Genomic DNA, 22,696 nt, shown 5'->3' with positions numbered 1-22,696 from the left:
GATTGCTGTGTGTTTGGGATCAGCCTCAGCTACAGAGAGACCCTATCTCAAAACCACTCACACATGGATGGACACACATTTAGATTTTTTTAAAAATGTATTTATTAAGTATACAGTGTTTTGCCTGCATGTATTTCTGCATGAGTGCGCCAGATCTCATTATAGATGGTTGTGAGCCACCATGTGGTTGCTGGGTATCGAACTCAGGACCTTTGGAAGAGCAGGCAGTGCTCTTAACCTCTGAGCCATCTCTCCAGCCCCCACATTTAGATTTTTGTGAAAACTAATATCTTTATTTATTTTGTTGTACTTTTATTATGAGCTTTTGTGTTCACTGAACTTTATATCGTACACTGAAAACCCACCAGTTCTAGTCTAGATAGATTGTGATAATTCATTGAACATTCATAAGCCTGAAGCTTTGGAGCTAGAAAGATAGTTTAGTTGGTAAAGTCACAAGGACCTGAATTCATTCCACAACATATATGGGAAAAGCTGGGTGTGGTGGTGCCCTCTTGTGCTCCCAGGACTAGCCATGCAGACCTCTGTGAATTCAAGGCCAGCCAGGGCTACAGAGTGAGACCTTGCCTCAGAACAGAAACAACAAAAGTAAAGTTGACAACTCCTTAGTAATGTTTCCTGGAAGGAGACCTCAGGCCTCACACCCATATTTATACACACTTTACACATATACAAAGATGCATACTACCCCCAATCAATAATTAACAAAAATAAAAATAACTTAGAAAATGTGGCATTTTATTCTGTGACAAGCTAAAACATACTGCTTGTCAGTGAGTCTGTCTGGAAGAACATACTAGGTTACAAAGCCCCTAAAGTTCTCCACTCACTCATTAACATTTTGGATTTTCATTGCCCCAGAAATTGATGTCCTGAGGAAGAATATATTTGTTGAGAGCTTATGGTTTTTAAAAATGGAGCTATTTGAAACAGAAGTATTCAAAACATCAGAAAGACTAGGTTTCCTTGCTGCTCTTGCAGAAGAATACAGTTGGGTTCCTGGTGGCCCAGGACCACCTGTCACTTCAGCTCCAGGGGACCCAGTGCCCTCTTTTGCTCTCTGTGGGCAAATTAAAGCATAATAGTTTAAAAAGAGAAAGATTTCACTTTGCATATTCTTTTAATCTAAGTCTTTGAGAGTGATTTTTCTCTCTGTTGCGACTATGAACAATTAGTTGGGTTTTGTAGCCTGACAGCTTCCCGAAGCTCTGGTGACATCACCTACTCCACCTGCTGAGCTCACATATTCCACACCTCAGTGCCAGGAAGCAGGGGAGATGATGTGCATTTCATACCGCCTGACTAGAAACAGTAATTATTCTGTTGATGGTATCTTAAGTCACTGACCCTCAAAATAGAAACAACTGTATGTATAATGGCTTGGTGTAAGCCATGTAGGTTTATAATCACCACGTGAGGGATGTCCTGAGAGCCCCGGGTGGCTGGGAGTTTCAGTTGATTCTGTGTCCAGAACTGTTTGCAATGAATGTGAAGTCACAGACTTATCAAGAATTTGCTTTAAGCAAATTCTGAGGTAGACTCAGGCTATTATTTGTAAGTTTCAAGCCAGCCAGTGATACATCATTTCAAAAATTGTTTTCTATAAACTAAAATATAGCTTAATTAGAATATCAACTTCCAGTTAAAGCACAAACAAGAGGAATTCTGTTGACATTTATTCCATGTGAGCATTCATTCTTTTGGAAGGATTTTGTTTGTTCGTTTTTGAGACAGGGTCTCTCTGTGTTAGCCTTGCCTGTCATGGACTTGCTTCGTAGAGCAGGCTGGCCTCAAACTCACAGCGATTCGCCTGCCTCTGCCTCCCAAGTGCTGGGATTAAAGGCATGTGCCACCACGCCTGGCTGAATTTGTTGTTGTTGTGTGGTGGTGGTGGTGGTGGTGTGTGTGTGTGTGTGTGTGTGTGTGTAAGAATTTTTAAAGTCATGAGGCATACTGGACATTGGGAACACCTTGAGGACAGCCAGACTATCCCATAGGAGATCTGGAGTCAGGTTTTTTTTTTGTTTTGTTTTTTGTTTTGTTTTGTTTGTTTGTTTGTTTGTTTGGTTTGTTTCTGAGACAGGGTTTCTCTGTGTAGCCTTGGTACTCACTTTGTAGACTGGCCTAGAACTCACAGCGATCCTCCTGCCTCTGCCTTCTCAGTGCTGGGATTAAAGGCGTGCGCCACCACACCTGGCCTCTGCTTAATCTTTTTATAATTATTTATTTTATTTCGTGTGTATGGGTGTTTTGCTATTTGTATGTCTGTGCAACATTTGTGTGCCTCGAAGGCTAGAAGGGAATCAGATCCCCTGGAATTAGAGTTACAGACAGTTGTGAGCTGCCACATGGGACTGAGAGTCACACTCCGTCCCCTGGAGAAGGACCAGCGCTCATACGCACTGAGCCATCTCTCCGGCTGCCGCTGTCTAGTCGTGGCCTATCTTTGTTTCACTCTGAACTCCTCATTAGAGCCAAGGCTGTTTTGTAATCAGATTCATGAGAACGCAAGATACTTTTACTAAGCATTTCCTTCCTTCCTTCCTTCCTTCTTTTCTTCCTTTCTTTATTTTTTTGAGACAGGTTTCTCTGTGTTAGCTTTACCTGTCCTAGACTCACTCTGTAGACCAAGCTGGCCTCGAACTCACAGAGATCTGCTTGCCTCTGCTTCTGTGAGTGCTGCGATTACAGGCACAGGCCATTATGCCCAGTTAATAAGCCTTTTCATTTCCTTTTCCAGCAAATACTAGCTGTGGCCTTCCTCTGAAAATGCTGCGGAAGACACCCATGTATACCTGTGGCACATACTTGGTGATGCTGGTCCCACCTCCAGGGGGGTCAGGCAGCTCTGCTACCCGCTCTCTTTTTGGAGGAACAAGTGGTCTGTCGTCTTTAAAAAGTAAGTACGTCTTATTTGGAATGCTTTTCCTGGCATATCTCTGTATTAGTTACTTTTCTGTTGCTCTCATACACACCATGACCACAGGCAGCCTAAGGAAGAGTTCATTTTGCTACGGTTCTAGAAGGATAAGGGTTTGTTTTTTGGTTTTTTGTTTTTGTTTTTCAGTTTTGGTTTTGGTTTTTCGAGACAGGGTTTCTCTGTGTTACCCTGGCTGTTCTGGACTAGCTTTGCAGACCAGGCTGGCCTTGAACTCACAGCTATCCGCCTGCCTCTGCCTCCCAAGTGCTGGAATTAAAGCCGTGCACCACCACCACCCGGCTAAGGGTCTGTAATGGGAGGGAGGCATGGCAGCATAGCAGGTCACTGAAAAATCACTTCTTTTTGTTTTGTTTTTGAGACAGAGTCTCTGTACAGCCCTGGCTATCTTGGAACTCATTTTGTAGACCAGATCTCAAACTCCCAGAGATCTGTCTACCTCTGCCTCTGCCTCTCAAGTGCTGGCATTAAAGATGTGCAACTACCACTCCCAGCTCAGAAAAATCACATTTTTCATCACGAGCATGAAGCAGAGAGAATGAGCCAGACGTGTGTGTGTGGGGGGGGGAGTGTCTTTAGGCTCTCGAAGCCTGTCTTCAGTGGCATATCTCCTCCCGAAGGGCTACACCTCCTCATAACCTCTCCAGAGAGCTTCACCAACTGAGGCTGAGCTTGGACTCATCCAATCCTCCACAGTTTCTAACTGAAACTCTTTTTACTGTTTTAACTTCCGCTGTATAGTTGCTCTCTGGTAACACAAAACAATAATGGGCAATGAGGTACAGATGGAGAATTTGTTAATTTATCTGGTACTGAGAAGGGCACTGCCATTCTTCTTTTTTTTTTTTTTTTTTTTTTTTTTGAGACAGGGTTTCTCTGTGTAGCCTTGGCTGTGCTGGACTCCCTTTGTAGACCAGGCTGGCCTCGAACTCACAGCGATTCGCCTGCCTCTGCCTCCTGAGTGCTGGGATTAAAGGCGTGCACCACCACTGCCCAGCAGCACTGCTATTCTGAGCTACAACCCAGCCTTCAAAATGTAACTTTTAAACTTGTTTTTATTTTTTCATACAGGGCCTTACCATATAGCCGTGCCTAGTCTCAAACTCACAGTAGTCCACCTGTCTCTGCCTCTTGAGTTCTGGGATTAAAGGTGTGGGTTACCATGCCTGGTCCCAAACTCTCTTTTGGTCTCCTTAGCATCAGCAGTTGATGCCCTGACCCCATAGCAGCCCAGGAAACGCTTCCTTCTGTGGCCTGCTCCACACTAGTCACCATGGATCTCAGCACAAGGACACACCCATCCCACGCTTGTCTTCCGACCAAGTAGTATGCTGGAGTGCCAGTTCTTGCCCTTAGAGCATGGGCTTGTTAGGGAGTTGGAGGTACCTGAGCTTTGAGGAGTGATGTCTGTGACAACTAGAAATGGCCATTGGTCACTGTTGGAAAGCGGAGACAGGCTTTCAGTATGTGAGCGTAGAGGTCGTCACTGAGTAGAACAGAAAGGAGGGACTTGTTGAGGTCTCAGATTGGAATGGTGAGGAATGGGTGTTCATCTATGTGTGCAGGCAGAGTAGGCTTGTGTGATAGGAGCACTTGGAGAAGAAGTGTGGGCAAGATCATTTTGTGGAACAGAACAGTAGGAAACATAAAAAGAGGGCAGGGGCATAGCTCAGTGCAGTCCTTACCTACTGTGTTCAAGGCCCTGAGTTTCATCCCCCAGGACAGGGGAAGAAAAAGATGGTCTAGTTTAACCTGGAAATAGTGTAGTTCCCACCACTAAGGAAAGGAAACAAACGTAAGAGGTACAGTACTGAGAATGTTGAGAAGGAAGAAAGGAGCCAGGAATGGTGAAGCACACCCATAAACTTTATTTTATTTTATTTATTTTTTCTTTTAGAGACAGGGTTTCTCTGTAGCCTTACCTATCCTGGACTCGATTTGTAGACCAGGCTGGCCTCGAACTCACAGTGATCCGCCTGCCTCTGCCTCCCAAGTGCTGGAATTAAAGGCGTGCGCCACCACGCCCGGCCCACCCATAAACTTTAATTTGCTGGTCCTCAGCCTTCCTAATGATGCTGCAACTCTTTAGCACAGTTCCTCACATTGTGGTGACTCCCAACCATAAAATTATTTCATTGCTACTTCATAACTAACTTTGCTAGTGTTACGAATTGTAATGTAAAGATCTGATATGTAGGATATCTGATATGCAACCCCTGTGAAAAGGTCGTTCAATCCCTGAAGGGGTTGAGAACCATTGCCTTGGTATTTGGGAGGATCAAAAGCCATAGCTTCATGGTGAGTTTAAGGTCAGACTACAAAGGAGAAAACACAACAAACAAAAAAGAAAGAAAGTCCATAACCCCAGGCGTGGTGTTGCACACCTGCAATCCCAGTATAAGCAGGGGGATCAGAGTTTGAGGCTAGCCTGGACATCATGGTAAAACCCTGTGTCCAAAACCAAAACAGTGTGGGTGTGGGTGCGATGTCAGCAATAGCAAGTGACACTTATATGATTGACATTTTAAACTCATCTGCATGGAGACTGTGAGGTAAGTATCTGTCCTAGTTAGGCTTCCTATAGCTATGATGAAACACCATGACCAAAGCAAGTTGAGGAGGAAAGGGGTTATGTGGTTTACACTTCCACATTGCAGTCCATCACTGAAGGAAGTCAAGAACTCAAGGAGGCAGAACCTGATACAAAGGCCATGGAGGGTGCTGCTTACTGGCTTGCTCAGCCAGTTTTCTTATGGAACCCAGGACCACCAGTCCAGAGGTGGCCCCACCCACAATGAGATGAGTCCTCCCCCATCAGTCACTAATTAAGAAAATGTTCTATAGACTTGTCTGTAGTCTGACCTTTTGGAGGAATTTTCTCGATTGAGGCTTCCTTCTCTCAGATGGCTGAGGGTGTGTCAGGTTGACATAACGCTATTCAACACAGCACCTTATATTATCTCGCTTTGCAAGTAGGAGCCTGAGAGGTTAGTGACTACTTTCCTATGCCATCCAGAAGTGCCAGGCTTAGAATTCAAGCCTAGATCCCTAAAGCCCTTCCTCTCCATTGCCCCCCTCTCCTGTGTAAGGGAAAAGCCCAAAGTGTTTGTAAGAGCCACTGTGAGAGCTGGCGGGGAGAGCAACCTCAAACCAGCACTCGCAAGGCCCAGCTGAACCATTTCCTACACATGCTGCCATCGTGAGGCCCAAGCCTTCCTGGATCTGCAGTTCACCTTTGACCTGATGGAGAAAGCACCTTCATGTCCATATTGCTGTTTTAACTCACTTTCAGAAATATAGTTCGGGGGTGGGGGGGTGGGGGAGGGGGGTGTGGCGCACGCCTTTAATCCCAGCACTCAAGGAGGCAGAGGCAGGTGGATCTCTGTGAGTTCAAGGCCAGCCTTGTCCAGGACAGCCAGGGCTACACAGAGAAACCCTGTCTGGAAAAAACAAAGAAACAGAAATATAGTTTAGTATCAAGCTTATGAAGACATTTGGTCAGCATTACTTTCAGAGAGAGGTCTTCTCTTTTATTTTATTGCTTTGTTGTTATTATCAATAGAAAACAAAGGGAATTTTCCACAAAAGTTGGGTTAGGAGCCTAAAATGGAAGCTTTAAAGAATAGTCTTCAGGACCGTTAAACAGCTGTCTGTTTTCACAGTCCTGGCCTCCAGCTTGGTGTACAACATTTCTGATGGTCAGTTCACAAGTCGTGCAGATCTCATAGATGCTGCTGGAAGCTCTCTGGGGCGTGGTGCTCTTGTACCAGGATTGGGTAAGACACAAATACACCTGTTTCCTTGGAACCTTCAGCCCTTGAAAAATCTTGCCAATTCCCTGTGGCATTCTAGTTCCTTAAATACTAATACCCATTAATTTAGGCACTTAGTATGGAAGCCTCCGTGTGTAAGGTTCTCAGATTGAAGACACACATTAGGTTGTAAGGTGGTGCCCAGTACAGTCCCCAGAGCCCATGCTATACAGAGCTTTATTACTTTGAGCACACGTTAGAGAACCAACCTGACGCCTTGCATTGGGCTTGCTCCCTGTCCTGACCACCAGGGAGCACATCCAGAAGTTTGGGGCTCCACTAGACTGTCTTGTGCGTTGCTGTTACTATTCCTATTGATTCCTGGACTTTTCATGAAAGCCACCTGAATCCGTTTTGGAAGTAGGTCATATGAATCAGCTATCGCAAACCACATAGTTTGTGATTTGTTCCTTTTCACATAGGAACTGAGAAAGTTGCAAATTAAATTCAAGCTTTTTGCTCACTTGCAATTTAGTGTGCTGTCATATAGATTTTTGGGAGTAGCGATCTGGCTGTCAGCGCTGGGGAGAATTCCTGCCCTTTGCTCTTTGGCGATGCTGTGGGGAATATGTGTTCAGGTGTGCAGTGGCACGGCAGCTAGTGACCTGTGTTGTTTGCAGGTGCCTGTTATGATACAGTGAACAACATGCTGTGGACCTGCTCAAATGACTACATTGACCAGTGGTGCAACCCTGGGAACCAGGCCTTCCATTACGTGTGCCAGAGGCTGGGGGTCAGCCACATCATCACAGAACCCAAAGGTGAGCAGCGCTCTTGCCTTCAAATATGACAGAGTAGAGGTGCAGCCTAGGGGAGAATGTAGGCCAGCAACAGAGTGTGTCTGCTGCTTCCTTCTGGGAACTTAGGAACCAGAACCTACTGTTGCTTATGGTGGAGGAGGCTGGCTATGTGGAAGGAGAAAGCATGTAATACAGGGGAGATTTTGAGGAACTTGTCGGCTTTTAAAAGAAAAACCCTGGCCAGCGCCACACGGAGAAGCCCTGACTTGGCGGACGGGGGAGATTTCTCCCCCAAAATCTAAACTTAGATGCACACTTTGATTATTGGTGCTGGGGTGGGTCTCATGTAGTTTCAGCAAGTGGGGGGCTCAGGTAGGAGGACTGCTCTGCATTCTGACTAGCCTGGGCTACAGAGTGAGTTCCCGTTCAGGCTGGGCCAGACTGACATCTTACCTCAAAACAAAACCCAAAATATGGGGCTGGAGAGATGACTCAGTGGTTAAGAGCGCTGCCTGCTCTTCTAAAGGTCCTGAGTTCGATTCCCAGCAACCACATGGTGGCTCACAACCATCTGTAATGTGATCTGGTGCCCTCTTCTGGCCCGCAGGTGTACACGCAGGCAGAACACTGTATATATAATAATAAATAAATCTTAAAAAAAAAAAACCCACAACATTGAATATTGGATTTTGGGGCTGAAGTCCTATGCTATTGTAATGTTTTGGTTCACATAATATATTTCAGGCCAGCCAGGGCTGCATAGTGAGATATTATCTAAAAAACAAACCAACCAACCAAACAAACAAAACCAGCAACAACAACCACCACTGGCACACTGCCCTCAGTGCTTTGGGTGAGAACAGTGGGAGCCTGTGGCTCTTTTAGCTGAGGCTGCTCTAGTCTCCATTCACCCTGCCGTGATAGCCGTCCTGCCAGAGCGGGGCTGATCGTGAAAATCAGCAGCTTTGCTTCCTGAGGGCTGGACTTGGGCTTGAGCTTCTGTCTCAGCTGCAGCAGCAGCACCACCTTTAGTTCAGCAGAACAGCAGAGTTCATGGAGATTTAATGAGTCCCTGCAGGGGCCTCTGTACAGTGCCCTCAGTAAGGGAGCCTGAAAGGGCCCTTGCTGTATGCGCATGTCTGGATAAATGTAAACCGAATGCATTGTCAGAGGGCCAAACGGAGATTACATATCAGGCACAGTTTATAGGTGTCCAACTTGGATGCCTCTTTGCAAATAGATCTACATAGGATTAAAGTGTTCCTAGCTCAGGAGTTTGAAGTGCCACCTATGACTGTTGGTTAATAGTCACCAAGCCTTGAAATAAAACCCAGAACTGGGAGTGTGGCTTAGTGTATGAGAGACAATCAGAAGGGGCAAGGCCCAGGCTTCATCTTTATACCAAATGCAAGAATAGTGACAGTAGGGCTGGAGAGATGGCTCAGAGGTTAAGAACACTGGCTGCTCTTCCAAAGGTCCTGAGTTCAATTCCCAGTAACCACATGGTGGCTCACAACCATCTATAATGAGATCTGGTGCCCTCTTCTGGTGTGCATGCAGGCAAAACACTGTGTATATATGACAAATAAATCTTAAAAAAAAAAAAAAAAAGAATAGGAACAATAATGGAAAAGGGGGTTAAAAAATGAAGTCCAGCCCTATAGAGACTGTAGAGAAAATCATATGTTGAACTTGGTAGAAGACAGCTTTAATGTAGCCATTATAAATTCTGTATTTTCCGATATATAAGACAACTGGGCATATAAGACAAATGATATAATATTAGCACTTTTAATAGAGTTTGGAATATCCTCGCCGAATAAGACTATCCCTCTTCCAATGCACACTCTGTGCAGCAGACTCAGGCATGTGTCTATTTGCAGGCTCTGACTTAGGCACAGTTTTTTGGGGGTTAAAAATTATTTTAGTGCTGAGCATGGTAGCGCATGCCTTTAATCCCAGCACTTGGGAGGCAGAGGCAGGTGGATTGCTGTGAGTTCAAGGCCAGCCTGATCTACAAAGTGAGTCCAGGACAGTGGAGGCTTCACTGTCTCAAAAGACCAAAAACAACAACAACAACAAAAGTCATCTTATATGCCAGAAAATACAGTACATTAAAAACTAAGTGAAAATATCTTTAAAAAAAAATAAATGAAAGTATATGACTATGACAAAATGAATAAAAATTCTATAATAAATAAATAATTAGGGCTAGAGAGATGGCTCAGCGGTTAAGAGCACTGACTGCTCTTCCAGAGGTCATGAGTTCAATTCCCAGCAACCACATGGTGGCTCATAAACATCTATAATGTGATCTGATGCCCTCTTCTGGCCTGCAGGTGTACATGCAGACAGCACTGTATACATAATAATAAATAAATCTAAAAAAAAAAAAAAAAAAAAGAAGAAGAAAAAGAAAGAATTAATCAAACTTTGAGGCAGAGTCTCATGTATTCCAGTACAAAATCAAATTCAATATCTAGTTAAGGATGATCTTCAACTTCTGATCCTCCTGTCTCCACTTCCCAATGTGGGGATCATACACCCGATTTATGTTATGCTTTATACATACTAGACAAACACTACTAATTGAGTTACATCCCCAACCCCAAGAAATTATTCAAACCAAAACCAAAACTATTGTAGTTAAGTCTAGTGGGTATCCAGCAGCGGCAGGAGGATCAGGAGTTCAGGATCATCCTTGGCTACCTATGAGTCTGCGCCTAGCCTGGGCTTTATGAGACTCTGTCTATACTCAAGTTATTAGCCAAGAGAATAGCGCAATGGTCAAGTCCCCTTCACTTCACACTAGATCTTAGGTTTGTATCAACCTGACCAGTTGGGAGGGATGGCAAAACTGACAGCCTATTTTCAGCAATGGCCACCTGCTTTCTCCACTCTACCAATTCGGTACATTGGCTAGAAGGAGTTCAGATCACACCTAAAGGGACATCAACTCCACCCCCTGGAAAGAGAGTGAACATGTATTAATTACCACAGTAATTAATACATTTTTATTTATTTAGTGTGTGTGCATGTATGTATGTGTCCTCTCCACCATGTGGATTCTGGGCCGGGATGGCCTGAAGTCAAACCTGAGCTCATGTACTTGGTGGGTGTGTGATGTAGGTAACTTACCCTCTCTCCCTCTTTGCTTACTGCTCTATAATCAGGCGTAAAAGAGTTTAAATTTGTAACCATGCATGTCAAACTGTCCCATTGTTAAGCACATAGAACCAGCCCAGTAAGTGATAGCTACCTGTGTTCTAGGAACTGGAAGTTCTCAGATATTGACATCCCACATCTGGCAGGAAGGGTGCTGGAGCACCAGCGGCATCGATGGCACCAGGAGTCTGTCCTTGTGCGCACACAGCTTTTGAGCCCTGGTGACTCGCCTCTCTGGGACACTGGCATGTCTGTTCCCTCCTCACTGTGCTTCCTTTGCATCTTCCAGAAGAGGCCGTCAGCACGAGTGAGGTCATAAACCAGCTACTGCACCATGTAGGCGCCATGTGCATTCACCAGCTCAATCTTCTGGCCACGAACCCCAACCTTCCCATCACAAGCGTCCTGGGCAAGCAGCACCCAATTGAGGCACGCCATCTGAGCAGCATCTGTGACATCATGGAGAAGGCCATGGTTAATGGCAATACCTGCATTGTACGCTGCATCCTCGTTGTCTTTCAGGTACGTGTGCCATGGGGAGCTTAGCCAGACGACAGGCAGCAGCCATCTCTTCCCTGAAGAAGCACCTTCAGCAGCTCTGCTTTGCATCTTGCCGCCTTCCAGTCCCCTAACTAGGGTTGTCAGCATCCTATGCGTTGCACTTGGCCTAGTGGGATGATGCTGTCTAGTCACCACTGTCAGTGTGTGGAAGGTATTTACTATACGCTGTGGTGCAGTAGAAGAGAGTGCAGTTGAAAATGTACCTGTTACATTTTCTAAGCACAGCTACCATGTGCTTTCTTTCAGAGGGCTAATTTTATCCCGGCAGAATGTGCATACTTAGCTCTGCCCCTTATGTTTCTGTAGGTGGTGTTTAAATTTTTCTTCAGCCCACAAACTGAAAGGAACCGAGACATCATTCGGCGGTCAGGATTGCTACTTTGGCAGTTGTTGATGGCACCAAAAGATCGAATCTGCCCTGAAATTCAGAAGGAGGTCTGTCTTGCCATCAGGTAAACAGCAAGTGGGTTTCTCAGTGCTCCCTGCAGAGTTAGGAATGCACTGGGACCCCCTCTGCAGGCTGTAGTGTATGTAGCTCAGCCCATCTGGAATCTGGACCTCACCAACTGAAGAGCATTCCCCCAGCACCAAAGGCAGCCCACACAGGTGTCTCCATTGTGAAAAGAAAAGAAAAACAAACTTTTTTTTTTTTTTTTTGAGACAGAGTTTCTCTGTGTAGCCCTGACTGTCCTGGATTCATTCTGTAGACCAGGCTTCGAACTCACAGAGATCCACCTGCTTCCAAACCCCGCCCCCCCATGCCCCTCCCCGGGGCTTTGATTACAGGCGAGTGCCACCACCTCCTGGGACGCAAAACTGTTGCAGTGGTTGTAAGTGGACAGCTGCAAGCAGCTCGATTGTTCCGAGTGTGAGTGTGGCAGGCTGCTTTAGAGCGAGCGTGTTTGGCATGAGCAGCCCTGGCGTCTGGAGTTTGCTCTGCTGTTTCACTGGCTGTGGCTTCTGTCTGCTGAGCTGTGAGGTGCGATTAGAATTGCACCTACTGTGTAGGTTTATGAGGTGGTAGCCTGATGTAGGACAGCGCTTAGTTGTACTAGTCCTCATCAACCTGCTCAAAATCTTGGAGGGCTGCCGAGATGACTCAGTAGAACAAACCACTTAGCACCCAAGCAGTATGGCCTGAGTGTAATCCCAGAATCCCTGCAAAAAGAGGGAACCGACTCCTGACATACACTGTGGCAGGAGCATGACTTCACGCGCACACATGCATATACATACACACAGTAATATAGGAATATTTTTTAAAATCTTGCTGGCCTAGCTTAGCACCATGCACCGTTATTCCCAGCACTTTAGAGGCAGGTCAATCTCTGTGCACTCAAGGCCAATGTGCCCTACATAATGAGTCCCAAACCAGCCAGAGATACACAGTGAGACTATCTAAAAAGAAAAAAAAAATCTTGTGGATTCTCTAGTGAATTAAAATTATTTTCTTAAAGCGTATTTTTGACTGTGTGTCTGTGCACATGTGTGTGCATTTGCATGTAGAAGCCAGAGGCTGATACTGACTAGCTCTGTCTTTTGAGACAAGGTCTGTCCGGGAACCAGGACCTTCCCAGTTGGCTGGATTATCTGTCTAGCAACCCCCAGGAGTCCTCTAGGCTCTGTCTCCCAGCAGTGGAACAGGACGTGTACCGCTGTGTCCAGTTTTTCTACATGGTACTGGAGATGGGACTCAGGTCCTTGTCCTTTCAGAGCAAGCATCTTATCTACTGGCCTGTCCTCCCAGCCTCCTCTCTAGTGAACATGTGGGCCATAGCCTAGTGAAAATTTTGTTGTTTTGTTTCTGGGTTGGGTTTTGGTTTGGTTTGGTTTGGTTACTTGGCATTTTTATGTTGTTTTCTGTTTTTGAGACTGGGTCTTTGGATATAGCCCAGACTGACCTTGAACTTGAGATCCTCCTATATCTCAGTCTCTCAATTCTGGAATTATAGGCATGTGCCCTTATGCCAAGTATTAATTATTTTTAATAAATTATTATATGGCCCTGACTGGCCTGGAACTCACTATGTAGACCAAGCTGGCCTGAAATGCTTTCTGTACCTCAGATGGCTTCAGTATAGTTTCTTGATTTGTTATTTTATTTCAACCCATTTTTATAGAAGTAGAGCCGTCGTATAACCAAATGTAGTTTAGAGGCCAATGGAGACTGGCAGGAATGAGCACAGAGAGCAGGGGTTTTGTTTTTGTTTTTGTTTTTCCTGTTTTCAGTTACTTCCTGTTGAGCATTAAAGCAACAAGTCAATGTGGTATCAGGCAGAAATTCGTGGAGATGGGGTGGTGATGTTCTGTCTTTGTGATGGCTTTTTAAGTGCATGAGACACAGGACACATTCAGGCTGTGTGATGAACCTGCACACTTGATTGTACGCCACAGCTCCACAGCAAGGAAAAGCAAAAATATCTCTGATGCCATTTTCCACCCTGTTCTTTCAGGCTTCTGAAAAAGCTGAGATCAGGCATTCTCTTTCTTTGTCTTGTGATTTGTGGGTTGTGTGCAGGGCCCAACATGTCAGTATGACTGGCTTGTCAACACTGGCTTTTCATAGCTTTCAAATTGTCTTTTACTGGTTCTTCATGGAGTCGGACATATATCATCATTTTGGTAATTTATCGGCCAATGGTGGAAAGATCTCCTTTATTAGAGGAAACAACTGGACCAAATCATGTCTGTGAATTTAGCTCCCAACTTCTCCTGGGGTGGGGAAGGTGATGGCCAGTGTTTTCCTGTATGTAACCCAGACTGGCTTTGAATTTGAGATGAGGTTCTCAGCTCCCAGTTTCCCAAGAGCTGGAGTTACAGGTGCATACCACTATATCAGCCCAGATTGGCATCTTTAACAAAAATTTAAATAGCTAGAGTTTTTATTTTATGGAATGTTTTAAAAACTTTTTGATCCTTCTGTCTTTCAGCTCTGGCTTAAATATCTTATACCCAGGTGAAACTGAAATCAATAACTTACTGAAGCTGGTCTTAACAGAAGGTGAGAATTCTCCTCGAAGTGTCCTTGAACAACTGTGCATGCATGTGTGTATTACTAAGAATTGAACCTAGGCCTTTGAATGTACTAAGCATGCACTCTACCACTGATTGTATTCCAAAGCCCTCTTTTTACTTGGGACTCAATTATTTATATTCTGTATTCTGGTTCTTTTATCTGCATGTCTTGGGCACCACATACTTGAAGTTCCCATGGAATGCCAGAAAAAGGTGTCAGATCCCCTGAAACTGGAGTAACAGGCGGTGTAGGTGCTGGGAACCACTGAGCCATCCCTCCTGTTTCCTCCTTTTACTTTGTGAGAGAGAATGTCACTAAGTTTCCCACCTGGCCTTGAACTTTCAGTTCTCCTTAGCCACCTGGGTAGCCGAATATCCTGTTCTCTCTTGTTCTTAAGGAAACAGCTAGGCACTGACACAGTGAGTTCTCATTTTCTTCCTATTAGTCAGCATACTTGAAAAAATGTGTATTTGGGGCTCAGTAGTTAAGAACACTGGCTGTTTTTTCAGAAGATTTTGATTTGGTTCCCAGCAACCACGTGGTAGTTCACAACATCTATAACTCCAGCTCCAGGGGATTTGATGCCCTCCTCTGACCTGTGCTGGCACCAGGCATACCAAATGATGCACATACATCTAGGCAACACACATATGTAAAATAAATAAATCTTTAAAAAAAAAGAAAAGAAAAGAAAAACCAAAAAAACCGGTGCTGTCATTCATGCATAAAAAGTTTGCTTACCGTGCAAGAGTTCCTAGGTTCCTCATATTACCCCAAACAACCAACAACGACAAAAGCGTGTGCATGAAGGTCAGCATTTCATGTTGAAAGCAGAAGTTGTGATTCAAGTATCCTTAAGCTTTATCCCTCTTCCTATGATCTAGCTCTAGAATCTGGAGTAGAGATGCTTATAATGACTTCTTTTTTATTTTGGTTTTTTGGGCTTTTCCCCCCCCCCATAACAGTCCTGGTTATCTTGGACTCACTTTGTAGACTATGCTGTCCTGAAACTCATTGAGATCCATTTGCCTCTGCCTCCTGAGTACTGGGTTTAAAGGCGTGTGCCACATACCTGGCTTTATTCTAGCATGGTGGCACATGCCTGTAATTCCAGCACTTAGGAGGTAGAAGCAGGATGATGAGGAATCCTGTGTCATCCTCAGCTATATAGAGAGATCAGAGGCATCCTGGGATGTGTGAGACCCTGTCTCAAACAAAAGAGAACCAATCAAACAAAAACAATTTCTTAATGATTTCTAACTGAGGGTGTTTGTTTGCTTGCTTATTTTTTCATATAATTGAACATCTTTTTTAATTTAGACTGAACACAAGACATGGTAAAGACACTCAGTGTTTAAAAGCAGCACTTATCTAAAGAAGTAACAAAACCACACTGCTTTATAATATTCCAGGAAGAGAAAACTTAAGCTGATGTCCTGGCTACAGCAGTGCCCTGGCTGTATGTAGCTGTGTCTTGGCTGCAGCTGTGTCCTGGCTACAGCTGTGCCTTGGTGTTGTTTGCTACTGTTTGTATGAGTCTGAACACTGTGATCCTGGGTTGTCCTCCATCTGCCTTTTTGGAACCCTTTTAAACATAACATCACTTTTCTTTGGGTGGGAGGTGCAGTTTGTTAAGATTATTCCCAGCTGGCCTCAAACTTGTTCCCGATGCTGGCAGCACAGCCCAGTGCAGATGGGTTTTCTGCGTGCGGTTTCCAGAGCCATTCATAGAGTTTCTGTTCTGCATCAGGAGAGAGAAACAGCGGACTCTCCCAGCTTCGAGATGTGATCCTCACCAACCTCGCCGAGCAGCTTCAGAACAACCGATTCGGCAGTGATGAGGACGATCACTACAGGTGGGGCCGGCCACCTCTCTGTTGCTGAGACGAGACACTAGCACCACGAGCAGCTTCTAGCAGACAGGGTTTATCTGGGGTTTGCAGTTGTAGAAGGATTAGGATGCTGCCTCATGGTCAGGCGGCTGGACTGCAAACAGATGTGATGGCAGAGTAGGATGCAGAAAGTGTGAGGTAGAAGTGGCATAGGCTTTAAATTCTCAAAGCCTGCTCCTAGATCCCACTTCCTCCTGCAAGGCTGCACTCCCTAAGCAGCACCAAATGCCTGAGCCTCGGGGAACAGTCTCACTCAGACTACAGCACACACTCTATGTTGGTTACTGCTGACCCCTTTTCTAGTGATTATTTATATTTAACTGTGTTTGGTCATTAGTTTCCTGCTATACAGCTACTAAGGTGACCAGCATATTGAGCTAAATTCGAGGCCCGCTGGAAGGTAATAAACTTGCTGCGGTCCTGAGAGCTGAGATAACATATTTCATTGTGATCAACGTTATCAGTGAAGTGCTTCGGGCCAGGAAAAGTCCTTAGCAGAAGTGATGAGTGAGGGAGATCTGGTGAGCAGCTGGTTTGCTCTCTGTGGAAGAAGCTCCCTAGAGCTAGTTTGTATTGTATTTACTTCTAAAATGCTTGAATTAGGTAGGGCCCCTTTTGGTTTGTGATGTGTCCTCTCAGTTTAATGGCTTGCTGACAGAATGAACTAACTTCTTCATTGTCTCTTAGCAAATGTTTATGTTTTCCTGTTTTAAAGACTCAACGATGAGCTCTTACACTACATCCTGAAGATTGTTGTGCGAGAATCCTGTATCCTAATCACCAAGTGCCAAACCGTCTCCAAGGATGATTTCCAGAAGCTCCTTTCAACGGTGCCTGTAAGTGAGGACTTTACTGGGGCAGCATTGTCTCTTCTCAGGAAAGTCTGTGGGTGACTGGAAATGTGCATATGGACAAGTCCTCGAAGGGAGAAAAGACAGACAAGACAGACAGACACTGCTTCCTGAGGCCCGCTCTCCAGTGTCAACGCCTGGTTGTTTGAATTTGGAATTTTCTTTTTGTAGTGAGAGTTTCTTCTGTTACTGTAGAGATGTGAGTGAGACCCAAGAGAGGGTGTTTAGGGGTGAGTGAGAGCTGAGCCAGTCTTCAGAGAAGCCATTGAGGGCCTCAAAGTGGAAGGCAGGAAGGCTAGTAAGCGTGTCAGCACCTGTGCTGAGGGTCGTGTGTCCACCTGGCTCCCCTGAGAAGCTGTGCTCTGGTCTCTGCGTTTCCTCTTATTGTTTCTCTTGGGGGATATCTTTTAGACACATGAGGGGCACACGAGCCCTTCCGGTCACAGGGAGGTCACTTAATGTCCTTATTTGTGTTAAAGGCTGCATCCTCATGCCTGCGCTATCTGATGGCAGTTCAGAATCACCTTCTCAGTAACACTATTTTGATTAAGCCTGACGAGAATGATGACAGTGACAGCTCCTTGCAGGGAGAGACATTGAAGGTACAGGTAAACACCAAGCTTTATTTCAAAGACGCTTTCTCCCCAGTCGCTAAGTTTCTATGTGTTATGATGTCAGGGTTCACAGTGGTGTTTAATTTTTGTGAGAGATATGAGGCCACTCATTTCTTTGTCATTGCCCAGTGGTTACACCATGTGTGTGACACGCTCATGTTATCATATGCTCCTGTTGGTCTCTGTGCCTTTGTTTCTTTTTGTTCTGCAGGAATTATAAAGCTTGACACTCAAAAATGATCTCGTTGTATCTAGTCAATCTGAGAGCATTATATTGTAACCACTTCCAACATTTGGATGGTTTTATAGTCTTTTTACTTAAATAACTTAGGATGATAAATTTTGCTCTTTGTATAAATAATTTCTAATCATATTGTTCATTTAATTTCTGTCACTATTTTAAATTAGCATCCGTGCAAACTCATTTGTTTGCATATGATAATATGGTACTGCACAGATGTTTCTATAGCAGTGGTTGTTGTAATTCTGACAGATAGTCAGGGTCCTTATTTGCATTGTTGTTGAAATTTTCCTCTTTATGAGCTGGATCTGGGGGCATACACCAATAATCCCAGGATTTGAGAGGCTGCCAGAAGGATTTTGAAAAATAAAAGGTCAGCCTGTGCTACAGAGAATGTTCTAGGCCAGCCTGAGCCACAGTGTGATCTACCTCAAAACAAAAGGAGAGCTGGTGAAATGGCTCAGCCAGTAAAGTGCTTGTGGCTGAGCCTGGGGAAATGAGTTCTGTTCCTAGGCCCCACGTGGAATAAGAGAAGCAGCTCTTGAACCCTCTCCCCTAAGCTCCACATTCAAGCCGTGCTCTCCCCGAGCGCCCACATGGCAGCTTATAACTAGCTGTTACCCCAGCTCCAGTGGCTCTGATGCCCGCTTCTGGACTCCTTAGGTACCCTCACGTTTGTGGTGCACGTAAACTCATGTAGTCTCACATATATACACGTACACTTAAAAAATAAATTGTAGTTGTGCATGATGCTGCACATCTTTAGTCCTAGCTTTCATGAGGCAAAGGCAGATGGATTCTCTTTGAGTTTGAAGCCAGGTTGGTCTTCAAGATCCTTATTTAAAACAAAACAAAACAAAAACAAAAACAAAAGACCATTTTTTTTTTTCAGTTAAACTATCTAAAGCCTGGTGTGGTCCTGGATGATTGTAATCTCAGCACTCAGGAGATAGAGACAGGAGCATTGGAGCCAGAGTTCACCATCTGGTCCACAGAGAGCTCAGAGCTACTGCAGGCCACACAAGACTTGTATCAAACAAACAAACAAACAAAAAATGAAAACGCATCACTTTTGTGGAAATATAGAGAAATTGGTACAAACTCTATGACTTGACCACCCTGAAATTTCCACTCAGGAGGTCATAGAACGATGGTGTTTAACTGCCAGTCCTGCTGGTTTAGTTGTCTGGTCTGAGTTTCCTAAGACAGATCTCTGTGAGGTCCAGGCCAGCCTGATCTACAGAAAGAGTTCCAGGCCAGCCACAGCTTTAAAAGGAAGGGAGGGAGGGAGGGAGGGAGGGACGGAGCAGGCAAGGAAGGAAAGAAGAGGGGAAAAAGACTCTTGGCAAAGGCAGAATGGGCTAGGTGGTCTAGCATTTCTAAGGAAAAACAAGACCCAGAGATGCCATGCAGAGAGATAGTTCACTAGTGTTCTTACCTGGAAATAGCTGTGAACTGAACTGTTCTGTGCTGTTGCCTTGTGTTTCTTAACAGTTTGCGTTCGCAGAAAGTCTGTGCCCTTCTTTTGTGTTCAGTAGCCCATAGCTGCTGCTGCTTTCTGACTTGCTGCATTTCACCTGTGCTGGGATAAGACACTAGGACAGGCCACCTTGTCCTGTTTCAGCATGCTGTGGTTTGTCTCCTTTTGCTCACTGCCTATACATGCGCTTTTTACTGTTGTGTTTTTTCCTTTAGCTGTGCTCATACCACCCAAGGCAGTCCTCCACCTGGACAGTGTCTGGGCCTCCAGGAGTGCTCTTGTGCGGGATGGGTCGGGAGCTAGGCCTTGCTGTGAAGTTCTGCACAGTTCTAGCTGCACTCCAGACCCTGGCCTCCCAAATCAGATTCCACTGCATGAGGCTTCCTCTGGTCATTTCATCTGGATGAATGCATCCTGTCATGTTGTCATTGAGAGTGTGCTATACTCCTCACACGGCAGGCGACTAATCTCCGCTCTCTTCTGCGTAGGAGCTGAAGGCCAGCATCTTGGCTCTCGCCACCCAGATCCTGACCGGATGTGATGAAGTGCTGGAAATGCTGCAGCAGGTTACCACGGCCCTGATAAACAGTGACATGCCTGACCGGGAACACAGGTGAGTGAGCGTGGGGAGCGCCGCCGAGACTCCTCACATGAGGTGTCCAGGTGACCGTCTAGTGTACAAGCCTGCTTGCAAGACAGGCCTGAGACGGTGTGGCAAAGCCAAGGTCAGTGCTACACTTTAGGGTACTTTTAGGTGAGGCCATGATGCTCAAATTATCCATGCTTCCTTTTGTTCTGTTTGTTCGCTCTCCCTCTCCCCCCTCCCCTCTCTCCCTCCCTCCCTCCCTCCCTCCCTCCCTCCCTCCCTTCTATTTCACTCATTCTTTCATTCATTTCTTTTTGAGGCAGAGTCTCTACATAGACTTAGCTGTCCTGGAACTCATTTTATAGACCAGGCTTGAACTCACAGAGATCCACTTGCCTCTGCCTCCTAAGTGCTGGGATTAAAGATGTAGGAAGTTCCCTTTCCTTCTCTCCTCCCAGTCCCTCCTTCCCGCCTACCCTCCCTTCCTCCTGTCCTGCACTCCTTTTTTTCTCAGAGAAGGGGAGACTTCGTATGGATATCAACCCGCCTTGAGAGATCAAGTAGGACTGGGCCTATCTTCTATTGAGAAGAGGCAGGGCTGTCCAATTAGGAGCATGTGATTCAAAAGCAGGCAACAGAGTCATAGGCAGCCCCTGCTCCTGCTGTTAGAGGTCCCACATGAGGACCAAACTATACATCTGTTATATATGTGGGGGCGGGGAGGGGCTACAACCATCCCATGGGTCCTCTCTGTTTGGTGGTTCAATCTTTGTGAGCCCCTAAGGGTCTAGGTTAGTTGATCTTATAGGCTTGTGCAGATTTGCTGTTTAAACATTTGCCTCAGGGCTATGCCTAGTTCCTTTGAGGAGGAATTGACTTAGTGGAACAGATAACCATCTGCTGCCCAGAAGGTGATGCTGACACAGGACCTCAGGATTTACTCACGTTTGAGTCTCCAGATGCAGGGTGACTGGAGAGAGTGAGCTCCTTTCACAGTAGCCACTTTCTCAGATCGTTGCCCAAAATCCCTGCAATGCTTGGTTTTCAAGATGTTACAAGCTGTATTTTTATGATTTGGATGCTGAGATATATTGACTCGATGTGAGCCTGCTGCAGTCTTTGCTTCAGTGTGACTGCCCTGCATCTAGGTTGTTGCCATTTGCAGCTGGGAACTGGGCTGAGAACACTGTAACCCAGGGAGGCAGCGCACCAGGCTCATGAAGGCCTTTGATCTCCACTGCCAGCACACGGGATAGGTGTAGTGTAATGGGGATGCTGAAATGGAGTGCCCATTTTTCCTTCTTTTTTTTTTTTTTTTTTAAGATTTATTTATGCCATCTCTCCAGCCTCTCCATTTTTTTTCCTTCTAACACCAACATCCAAGTAACATTGACGAACTCATATGGCTTACTTCTTTCTCAGAGAGGCCAGCAAGCTTTAATCCTCTAGCAGAGAAACGCAATGTTAAGAGAGTGATTTTAAAGACAAATTGAAACTGCTGTTTAGTAGTCGGATTCTTACTGGAGAAAGTAGGGTGTATGCAAATAGTTCCTGAGGCTAGAGGAGGGGAGTTATTGCCAAACAGGTGTAGAGTTTGGGTTTTGCAGGATAAATAGAGGCAGAGGAATAGACAGTGATAATGACTGTACATTATTCTAGCCCTGAAATGTATGCTTCAAAGTGGTTAGGATAGTAAATTATACATTAGGTATATTTTGCCGCCGTAAAAGTTATTAAACTTGAGTCTCAGCTGCCACTCCAGGACCAATCCAGTGTGTAGCCCTTTGCCCCTCCTTTCAGAGTCTCAGCACAGCATGGAGCCAGCAGCCAGGAGGCCAGAGACCTGGAAGGAACTAAGTACTCAGAGAAGTCAGAGCATTTCAGGACTCATTTATCAAACGTTGGGAGGAGCCTAGAGATGAGTGGCCTGGACTGAAAAGCCTCCCTCCCCTCTCCCTCAGTGCTGGGGTTCAGAAGTGGGTGGAACTGACTTGTTTAAAGAGATAATGTCTGAGAGAATTGGCCAGGCACAGGATGTGATGGTTGCTCTTCATACATGAATTTGCTTAGAATGTGTACTTTCCTGAACTTGTAGGTTAAAAGGTTTGGAGCAAGTTACCAAGGCCACTATGCTTGGTCACCTTCTTCCGGTGTTGCTGACCTCCCTGATGCACCCCAATCTGCAGACCCTGACCATGGCGGATGCCCTGATGCCTCAGCTTGTGCAGCTGGTGCTCTACACCAGCCAGGTGGGCCCCTGCTGACCTGCTCCCTGCTCAGCTCGCTGTTCCCAGAAGGTGCTATAAACACAGCCAGTCCTTCACAGGAACCAAGAAGACCTTCAAGTCCTGTGTTAAAAGAAGAGATCTTACTTGTTTGTGTGACTTAATGGCTGGCTGTGGTCTAGCAAGTGCTAATGGCTAACCAGCTGTGAAAGTGCTCGTATGCCCTATGCTGCATTGACAGCCTGCTTTACAGCCAGTGTCCTGAGTCCTGGCCAGCTGAGAGTAAAGCGCAGGAGGGGGAAGGGAGGTGGCCTCACTAGTGAGGCACTTCTGAGAGGAGAGCAGCAAGGATGTGAGGGTAGCAAGAACATGACAGGAGCCACCTGCTTAAGACTCACAGATGGTTTGTGTTTCAGACGGCCTTGCTGCTCAAAACCCAGTGTCCAGTTTTTGCCGAGGTGAGCTGTTCCCCGTGTGGCACCTCAGACCAGAAGTGCAGGCTGTTCCCTGAGGAGAGGTAATACGCGCATGGGGCTCCCTTGTTTTCTTCTGGT

The 22,696-nt window shown here is 45.5% G+C and overlaps 1 protein-coding gene across 8 annotated transcripts in view; it reads left to right on the top strand.

Moving 5' to 3' along the window:
* Positions 1-22,696, top strand: part of HECTD4 (HECT domain E3 ubiquitin protein ligase 4) — a 162,058-nt gene that overhangs the window by 60,736 nt on the left and 78,626 nt on the right. For 6 of the 8 annotated variants that reach the window (XM_084762072.1, XM_084762071.1, XM_084762070.1 and 3 more), the window contains exons 9-20: positions 2,762-2,920; positions 6,622-6,735; positions 7,392-7,532; positions 10,966-11,198; positions 11,544-11,689; positions 14,168-14,238; positions 16,004-16,109; positions 16,861-16,981; positions 17,476-17,604; positions 19,820-19,944; positions 22,013-22,166; positions 22,559-22,659. In XM_084762072.1, coding sequence (XP_084618198.1) covers positions 2,762-2,920; positions 6,622-6,735; positions 7,392-7,532; positions 10,966-11,198; positions 11,544-11,689; positions 14,168-14,238; positions 16,004-16,109; positions 16,861-16,981; positions 17,476-17,604; positions 19,820-19,944; positions 22,013-22,166; positions 22,559-22,659 — 1,600 coding nt within the window. The remainder of the gene's footprint in view (positions 1-2,761; positions 2,921-6,621; positions 6,736-7,391; positions 7,533-10,965; positions 11,199-11,543; positions 11,690-14,167; positions 14,239-16,003; positions 16,110-16,860; positions 16,982-17,475; positions 17,605-19,819; positions 19,945-22,012; positions 22,167-22,558; positions 22,660-22,696) is intronic. The other 2 variants (XM_084762073.1, XM_084762068.1) reach the window with 1 other exon arrangement.

This window comes from Acomys minous (assembly GCF_964271855.1).
Source record: "Acomys minous genome assembly, chromosome: 16".
In the NCBI taxonomy this organism is placed as follows: Eukaryota; Metazoa; Chordata; class Mammalia; order Rodentia; family Muridae; genus Acomys; species Acomys minous.
Note: the sequence above shows the minus strand (reverse complement) of the source record. Positions and strands in the feature narration are given on the sequence as shown.